Source organism: Tursiops truncatus, chromosome 11 (genome assembly GCF_011762595.2).
Source record: "Tursiops truncatus isolate mTurTru1 chromosome 11, mTurTru1.mat.Y, whole genome shotgun sequence".
NCBI classification, from domain to species: domain Eukaryota; kingdom Metazoa; phylum Chordata; class Mammalia; order Artiodactyla; family Delphinidae; genus Tursiops; species Tursiops truncatus.
The window spans coordinates 95,915,543-95,923,678 of record NC_047044.1 but is presented as its reverse complement, the minus strand read 5'-3'; the positions used below and the strand labels follow the sequence as shown (position 1 = coordinate 95,923,678).

At 59.9% G+C, this 8,136-nt stretch overlaps 2 protein-coding genes across 6 annotated transcripts; one reads left to right on the top strand and one right to left on the bottom strand.

The window, feature by feature from the left end:
• The first annotated feature begins 1,173 nt into the window (after positions 1 to 1,173).
• On the top strand, positions 1,174 to 4,753 carry TPI1 (triosephosphate isomerase 1). Its single transcript, XM_033867088.2, has 7 exons — positions 1,174 to 1,332; positions 2,454 to 2,577; positions 2,681 to 2,765; positions 2,840 to 2,972; positions 3,258 to 3,343; positions 3,924 to 4,011; positions 4,142 to 4,753. Exons 1-7 carry the CDS (start codon positions 1,218 to 1,220, stop codon positions 4,255 to 4,257), a joined length of 747 nt encoding a protein of 248 aa, XP_033722979.1. The 5' UTR covers positions 1,174 to 1,217; the 3' UTR covers positions 4,258 to 4,753.
• On the bottom strand, positions 4,330 to 7,972 carry SPSB2 (splA/ryanodine receptor domain and SOCS box containing 2). Of its 5 annotated transcripts, none has more exons than XM_019926011.3 (3): positions 7,101 to 7,498; positions 6,189 to 6,939; positions 4,330 to 5,747 (listed from the first exon to the last, which is right to left on the bottom strand). In XM_019926011.3, exons 2-3 carry the CDS (start codon positions 6,853 to 6,855, stop codon positions 5,674 to 5,676), a joined length of 741 nt encoding a protein of 246 aa, XP_019781570.1. In that variant the 5' UTR covers positions 6,856 to 6,939; positions 7,101 to 7,498; the 3' UTR covers positions 4,330 to 5,673. The 5 variants fall into 5 exon arrangements, 4 of the variants coding, with proteins under 4 accessions (XP_019781570.1, XP_019781569.1, XP_019781568.1 ...); XM_019926010.3 differs by having other exon boundaries at positions 4,330 to 5,247; positions 7,101 to 7,318; XR_002174548.3 differs by having other exon boundaries at positions 5,146 to 5,247; positions 5,363 to 6,939; positions 7,101 to 7,497.
• Between the last annotated feature and the right edge of the window lie 164 nt (positions 7,973 to 8,136).

Sequence of the window (8,136 nt, the reverse complement as noted above, 5' to 3'; positions counted from 1 at the left end):
GGGGGAGTAGAGGAAAGCTGAGGGGTGCGAGCTGTCAGATGAAGAAAAGTGGAGTGGGGCGACACAGAGCACGGATGGGGTGAAGAGCCCTTCCTTCCAGCCATCACAGGAGAGGGGGCCCAAATGGGTACCTCCCAAATGTCCCCAGTGGCTAGGGAGCCCTGGGCCCCAGGCCCTGCAGTCCCTTGTCAGGCCTTGGCCCGCTGGAGTAAAAAGTGGGGTACTCCATGGACTTCCCTGGTGGTGCAGTGGTTAAGAATCTGCCAATGCAGGGGACACGGGTTCGAGCCCTGGTCCGGGAAGATCCCACATGCCGCGGAGCAACTAAGCCCGTGTGCCACAACTACTACTGAGCCTGCGCTCTAGAGTCCGCAAGCCACAACTACTGAACCCCGTGCTCCGCAACAAGAGAAGCCACTGCAACGAGAAGCCCACGCACCGCAACGAAGAGTAGCCCCCGCTCATCGCAGCTAGAGAAAGCCCACGTGGAGCAGTGAAGACCCAACGCAGCCATAAATAAATAAATATATAATAAAATAAAGTTTTTTTAAAAAGTGGGGTACTCCTGGCGTCAGGGCAGACTTCTGAACTGCCTCTTTCTTAGCTGCACCGTCTCCACCCAACGTGGGCCGTCCCTCCACTTCTGAACACTGTTACTTGCCCAGTTTCTGTTGGGCTGGGCTCGCCCTGGTAGGTCAAACGTGCCTGCTCAGCAGTCAGGGATGTGGCCGCTCCGATGGGGGAAGGGGGTTCATTTTCCCAGAGTTGGGAGAGATGCCCCTCAGGGCTCTGAGGCCAAGCCTGGGAGTGGAGTGGCCGGGCCTGCAGCCAGCGCCCCCCTCGGGATCCCTCTGGCCCTCTGGGGGGCTGCAGTCGTGAAGCGGGGGCTCCCCTGAGTGCCTGCCGGGCGCACAGTTCTCGCCTTCTCCCCAAAGTCTGGCAATTGCGGCTGAAGCGACTGTGAGCCCCCGACAGCCCAGGAACGTTGCTACAAAAGCGGTGATAACGTCAGAACCTCGCAACGTGGGCGGCGGGCGGGGCCGGGGGCTGGGCCTCCGCGGGCTGGGAGCGGGGCCTGGGGCAGGGCTTCCTCGGGCCGGGCCAGTCATGGCAGAGGACGCGGTGGGGCGGAGTTCTGCCTCTCCGCGCTCTATATAAGCGGCCAGTGGAAGCGGCTGCGCGCTGCTCGTGACCTTCAGTGTGCCGGATTCAGCGCAATGGCGCCCTCCAGGAAGTTCTTCGTGGGGGGGAACTGGAAGATGAACGGGCGGAAGAACAATCTGGGGGAGCTCATCAACACTCTGAACGCGGCCAAGGTGCCGGCCGACACCGGTGAGCCTTGGCCAGGGAGGGCCGGGGTGGGAGGGCCGGCGTGGCGGCGCCCTCTCCAGAGTTCTCTTAGCCGGCGTCCGAGTGGTCGTGCACGGCTGGGGACCAGGGCTGTCGGGGTCCGGGCCTTGTCCCCGCGGCCGCAGGACCCGGGGTGTGTCGACGCGGAAAGGCGGGGCCGCATCTCACGGTGCCCTCCGACTGTGGGTCGTCGGGAGGATGGTAGCCCCGGGGCGCGGACGGGGGCTGCACCCGCCGAGAGCGGGGGATGGAAGCGGAGCCCAGCCCCTGCGGGCGATCGGGAGAGGCCGGCGGCAGCCCGGTAGGAGACTGAGTACGGGCTTAAGCTGCCCCCTAGGCGCGGGCTTCGTGCGCCGCCGCACGTAGCCCGAGACTCCTCCCCGCGCCTTGCCTGGGCGGCCGAGTGGCTTTGGCCTCCTGAGCTACCGCTCTGACCCTTTCCCCTCGGCGGCCTGCATGACTCCTGCCTTCCGCGGAAGGGGCTGAGCCATTTGGGAGTGAAGAGCGATCCTACCGCTTTCTCCAGCCTGGAAACGGGAAAGCGCAAGGCCTCTATGAGCCAGTCGACTCGCTGCCACCCTCGGCAGAGTGCAGTCCTCAGCCCTGCCCCTCCCACGCACCTAAGGCACAGAACCCCGGGTCTTATCAAGAGGCATCCTCTTCTGGTTTATTACCCCCAAAGACGCCAGTACAAACCCCAGGAGTTGGCCCCTTCTGCTTTTGCTAAAAACCCTTGCCTGGCCCGGTTCCGACGGTGGGGATGGGCTATTTTAGAAGGGAGGCGGGGTCGGCCCTCAGAGAATGCTGAGTCTAGGAGGTGCCCAGGCCCAGAATAGCCTGGGGAAATCGGAGCCACAGCTGTTAAAAGAGCAGAGGGCAGGGCAAGGGCCATCGCCTCTCAGGGGCACCTGGAAGGCCCAAAGAGTTGGGTCCAGGCCCAGCCTGAGCTGCAGAGTGGACAGAGATTATCGTGCTGGTGTGAAAAAGGGCAAAAGCAGAACTAAGAAAGTGGTGAAGGCTAGGGGGCTCCCGAGCACTGGATGGGGTCTGGGGAATGAAGGCTTCCTGTGACCTCATCCCCTCTGTCACCATCTTATCCTCAGAGGTGGTTTGCGCACCCCCCACCGCCTACATTGACTTCGCCCGGCAGAAGCTAGATCACAAGATTGCAGTGGCTGCGCAGAACTGCTACAAAGTGGCTAACGGGGCCTTTACGGGGGAGATCAGGTGACATGTGGGTGGGTGGTGGACGCAGCCCTCATTATTCTCATGAAGGGGAAAGCGACAGGGTGGGCTCCCTGCTGAACCGTGGCTTGTTCTCTTCCTTTAGCCCTGGCATGATCAAAGACTGTGGAGCCACGTGGGTGGTCCTGGGGCACTCGGAGAGAAGGCACGTCTTTGGGGAGTCAGATGAGGTTAGTAACCAGGAGAGGAGATAAGAGATGGCTTATCCCAAGACAGGTGTCTCACCAAGTCTGTTCCTCAACAGCTGATTGGGCAGAAGGTGGCTCACGCCCTGGCAGAGGGACTTGGAGTAATCGCCTGCATTGGGGAGAAGCTAGATGAGAGGGAAGCTGGCATCACTGAGAAGGTCGTTTTCGAGCAAACCAAGGTCATCGCAGGTATCTGGAGAAAGGGACCTTTGAGCCTAGCCAGGGCTACGGAGGCTCAGAGGGTGGGGTCATATGCCCTGCAGCCTGACTTAATCCCCACGCTGATGCAGGAAATGGGAGGGTGAGAACCCTTGTATCCTTCTCGCTTCTGCTCCTGCCCCGATGGTATAGATGCCACTTGGAGTTCCTTTAACGGCCGCCAGGGGTCAGTAGGCCACCGTCACTCATTCCCTGGGGAAACAGCTGGCTATCTCCTTCCTGTTCACCCTTCCACCTGTGATCTCTGTCCCACAGATAATGTGAAGGACTGGGGCAAGGTTGTCCTGGCCTATGAGCCTGTGTGGGCCATTGGTACTGGCAAGACTGCGACACCTCAACAGGTAACCAAGCCCAGGAGCCCTACCCTCATCTCCCCAGCCTTGGTAGAACTGGACAGTCACAGAGACCACCTGGGCCAACCCCTCATTTAAAAGACAGGAGAGGGGAGGGGGAAGGGTAAGCTGGGACGAAGTGAGAGAGTGGCATGGACTTATATATACTACCAAATGTAAAATCGATAGCTAGTGGGAAGCAGCTGCACAGCACAAGGAGATCAGCTCCATGCTTTGTGACCACCAAGAGGGGTGGGATAGGGAGGGAGACGCAAGAGGGAAGAGATATGGGGATATATGTATACGTACGTATAGCTGATTCACTTTGTTATAAAGTAGAAACCAACACACCGTTGTAAAGCAATTATACTCCAATAAAGGTATTAATAAAAAATAAATAAAAATAAAAGACAGGAGAAAAGAGTGACATGTCAAAGGACATCCATTCCAGGACCTGGGTGGGATCGAAGCCCTGGTGTTCTATCTCAGATCCCAGGGTTCTTGTCCCAAAACCACACTGCCTGTCTCCAGTGGTGCCCATGTTTTTTGCCCCTTTGAGTGAAAGTCTTAGTCTAGCTTCTTGTTCTAGGCCCAGGAAGTACACGAAAAGCTCCGGGGATGGCTTAAGTCCAACATCTCTGATGCAGTGGCTCAGAGCACCCGCATAATTTATGGGGGTAAGTGGGTTTGGTTCCAGCCGGAGGTGGAGTGGGCTGAGAACCCGACTGAGTCCTTCTTCGACGTGGAGGTAGGGCTGGAGTACCCCCTCCCATCCCTGACCTCTCCCCCTCTCTTCTCCCTTCCCAGGTTCTGTGACTGGGGCAACCTGCAAGGAGCTGGCAAGCCAGCCTGACGTGGATGGCTTCCTTGTGGGGGGCGCTTCCCTCAAGCCTGAATTCGTGGATATCATCAATGCCAAATAATAAGCCCTGCCCGTCTCTGCTACCCTTCCTGCTGAGACAGGGACTAGGTAGCTCAGAAGCCCAGTAACTGTACTGCCCACCCCCCCCCCCCCCCGCAACCTTCACACATGCTTCTGATGGTGTCACCTGCTGCCTCTTGTGGCCTAATCCAAAATGTACCTCTTCCTTTGCTGTTTACACCCTACCCTGTAATGGTTGGGACCAGGCCACTCCCGCTTCCACTTACAGTATCAGTTGGAACTCAACCTGTCACCAAGGTGGCTTTAGCTTGGCTGAGAGGTGGGAGGGGTGTTTGCTTATGGGTCCCCTCAGTCCCCAGTGAAGGCAGGAGCAAGAACCCATCCTGTCCCATCTCACACCGTGAGGTCAGGGGCTGAGAGAAAGTCCTGTCCTCTGCTGAGGCCGGGCTGCTGCCCCCTCCCACGGTGCCGATGCCTGTGTGTGTTGTGTCTGTGAGCAGTCCCGCGTGTGCGGGAAATAAACACCTGGCACTGAGGCTTGGGGTGTGTCCTTCTTCACTGAACTTGTCCGGATCATCTTTTTCCCTTTTGAGGCAGCCAGGGACCCTTGTGCAAAAAAAAAAAAAAGAAAAAGAAAAAAACCCACAAACAGGTTTCTACAGCAGCACATCTCTTCCAACTTTTACTTGCAGAAATGTCTTGTGTACCAGGCTGCCCCAGCCTTGAGTAACAGCTCCCTCCCTTCCACCCTCTGGGTGGCCCTGGGGCTGTGGTGCTCCCCAGAGCTTGGGGTGGGGTGGGACCCAGCCTCACCGGCTTCAGGCAGCTGGTCTAGGCCAGCAGTGCTGCCTCCCCCAGAGGGGTGGGTCAAGGCCCCAGCGCAATCTGTGGTATCACAGGGGTCACCGGTAGAGCAGGTAGCGCTTCATGGCGGGGGGCAAGGGCAGAGCAGAAACGTGGCCTAGCCGCGTATCCCCCAGGGCGTGGCGCACACACAGGCGGCTCAGGTGCAGAAGGGAGTGTGGCTCAGCTGGGAGAGAGAATGAGGGAAAGTAAGTACAGGTGCAGCCACCAGCCAGACATCATCAAACCACGGGGTCCTGCCCAGAGTCCCTTCCATTTTCCTGCTGCAAGTCTGCTCCCACCTCGGTTCAGGGGAGGTCTAAGGTGCTCTGAAGTTCTGCATCTGCTCTTGTGGTGGACGCATCATGGATCTCACACGTCCCCGGTCGGAGTTGGGGTGAAGCTCTAAATAAGGCCCTCTAAGCAACAGGCCGAGGCGGCTGTGACCGTGGAGCTGGCCCAGGCTTTGAATCCAGAGAGGCCCCAGAGCTGGGGCTGAGGAGGTGAAAGGAAGGGTGGCCCTCCTCCACTCTACAACAGCTCCCATGGGCTACAGGGGAGAGGCGGCCACCCTCTGCTGCAGACTCGGCAACTGCAGAACAGTTAAGTCCACTCAGCCCCAAGGCCCTGCCTCCTTCACTGCTCTTCCAGGTGCCTGGACCTCAACGGCTCCTTCCTGGGGTTTGACTGAGGAAGGAAGTAGGTATGTGTCAGAGTCAGAGCCCAGTGAGCCGGGTACACACTCCGGGCGCCTGGCACCACCAGTCCTCTTCCTCTGGGACTTGTACACCTAGCCCAGGACAAAACTAACCCTTTGCACCTCTGGCTCCAGGGGCTGATCTCTCCTGTGAAGCCCTAATCCCCACAGTGCTTCACTTCATTCTGAGGCTTCACCTCTCACTAGCAAGTTGCTTTCCCAAGGCTTACTTTTACCTCTATGGCTGTTAGGAAGATTGAGTTAGGTAACAGCTGTGAAGACTCTTAGCCATTCCTGGCACTGAATAGAGGTAGGAGACGGGTCAGATGAAGGCCAGTTCCCTCTGCTCTTGTAAGGCGTTGAGCTTCCATCCCAAAACCACAGACCCCAGTGACAGAACTTACTCTCCCCACACGTGCCCCAGGCCTCACCTCTCCTTTCGCCCAGGTAGCTGATGCGGACCTGGCACTGGCCCCAGACAGCGCTTACTGCTGGATAAAGGGTCCTGCCCTTCAGTCCGCGGAAGGCCGGCCCCAAGTAGGTGCCCCCAATAGCGTAGCCCAGAGTTCCCTCCTCCATATCCAGAACCACCAGCAGCCTCTCCGGCACCTCCAGCTGCTCACCCTGACGTCCGGCTGGATACCGGGGGGCCTCGGGCCCCTTGCTCTGATGGTACAGCTTCCCACGCCCAAGGTCCCAGCCCCACGACTCGCTGTTGCTGCCCAGCAGCGCCGCATAGTGGTCAGCCTGCAGCGGCGCGAGGGCCGTGGCCACGCCCACCACAGCGTGGGTGCCCCTCTGCTCCCGGGGCCAGCTGATCTCCCAGGCGTGCAAGCCCCTCGAGTAGCCCCTCTTACCCCGGGCCCCATCAGTGCTCTGGGCCACGGGCCGCCGTTCAAAGCACAACCCCCCTTCCGTGACCTCGATGTTCTCTGAGCAGTCCTTGGGGTTCCAGCCGTGGCGCCGTTGGGCCCCCAGGTCAGGAGGGGGAGCCGAGAGCAGCTCCTCCAAGCCCTCGGGACAAGACAGGTCAGGGTACAGGGCCTGCGGGGTGTGGGTGTTGCTGCCGCCGCCCCCTGCCGAGGCTGTCTGGCCCATGGAGGTGAGGAGCTGGAGAACTCCCCTAAAGAGGCTTGCTGGGGCGTCTCTCTTCTGAAAGTCGAGCTCTCGGTCGGGATCGACCTAGAGAGGAGTTGGGAGAGAAGAGTGTGTGAAGCGAGGGATCCTGCAGGGGACCCCTCACCCAGGCGCCCCATCCTTTCCCCAGGTTTGCTCACCGCCCCGCTCCTCCCTCTTTGCTCCCCCAAAGCTCCCAGGCCCATCATTACCTTGCCCTCACCCACCTGTCCCGGGCTCGCGAGACTCGCGAGTTCGCCGCCTTTCGGCCTGTCGAGGGACCTTCCCCCTCGCGCGCCCCGCACCCCTGTCACCGCCCTCGAACCTCGCAGGGCTTCCCGTGCCGGGAGGTCGCCGGCCCTCCGGAGCAGCGCAGCCTAAAGTGGCCGAAGAGCGCCGGGCGCAGCCCGCCGGCCTCTTCCGCCGCCAGCACCTCCCCCAGGCCTCGTCCCGCCCCACGGCCCCGCCCCCACGGCCCCTCCGGGCGGTTAACTCTCTTGTCACCATCTCAGGTCGCGCCCCGCCCCGAGACCGCGGCCCCGCGGGGCCCCTCGCGGGGCGGTTAACACTCGGCTCCGGCCTAGGCCGCTGGGGGCACGTAGCGCGTAGAGCCCATTGCCGGGCGGTAAACGTCTGGTCACAGTCCCAGGCCGCTCCTCGCCCCGAGGCCCCGCCCCCGCGAGGAGGCGGGCCGGGCGCTTAAATCTTACCCGGCTGCGATGGAGTCCGCCCCTGGCCGCCCAAGCTCGGAGTTAACCCTTTCATGTTATCATCGCTTTGGAGGTCTGTATTCCACCGTCAAGAACTTTGAGCTTCCTGGGCCAGCAGCTCCTGAGCCCCTAGGGGTATGGGACAGGAGGTCAAGGAAGGGCTTCCATTGTGGTGACATCTATTTCCGAGTCCTGGTGATTCTGGGTCACTGTCACTGGGCTGATCTTTTTCTGACCCGGGTTGTGAGTCAGCCTGCTCTGTGCCTGAGGTTCTGAACTCTTGAGTTTCTGGCTCTGAACGGTAGGCGTCATGGGTCTGCGTGCTGTTCTAGCCTTCATCCTACCCGACAATCCATTCCTGAGCTGTCAGCCTCATCTGGTAGAGTGTGTGGATAAGACCTTGGTTGTGAGTGCAGCTATACCACTAATTAGTTCTCTGACCTTGGAGAGGTTGCCAGACTTCTCTAAACCTGTTTTCTCTTACGTAAAATGGGAATAACGATGGTACTTACCTCACAGGGTTGTTATGGAGTTGAGGTAATCCAGGTGAAGC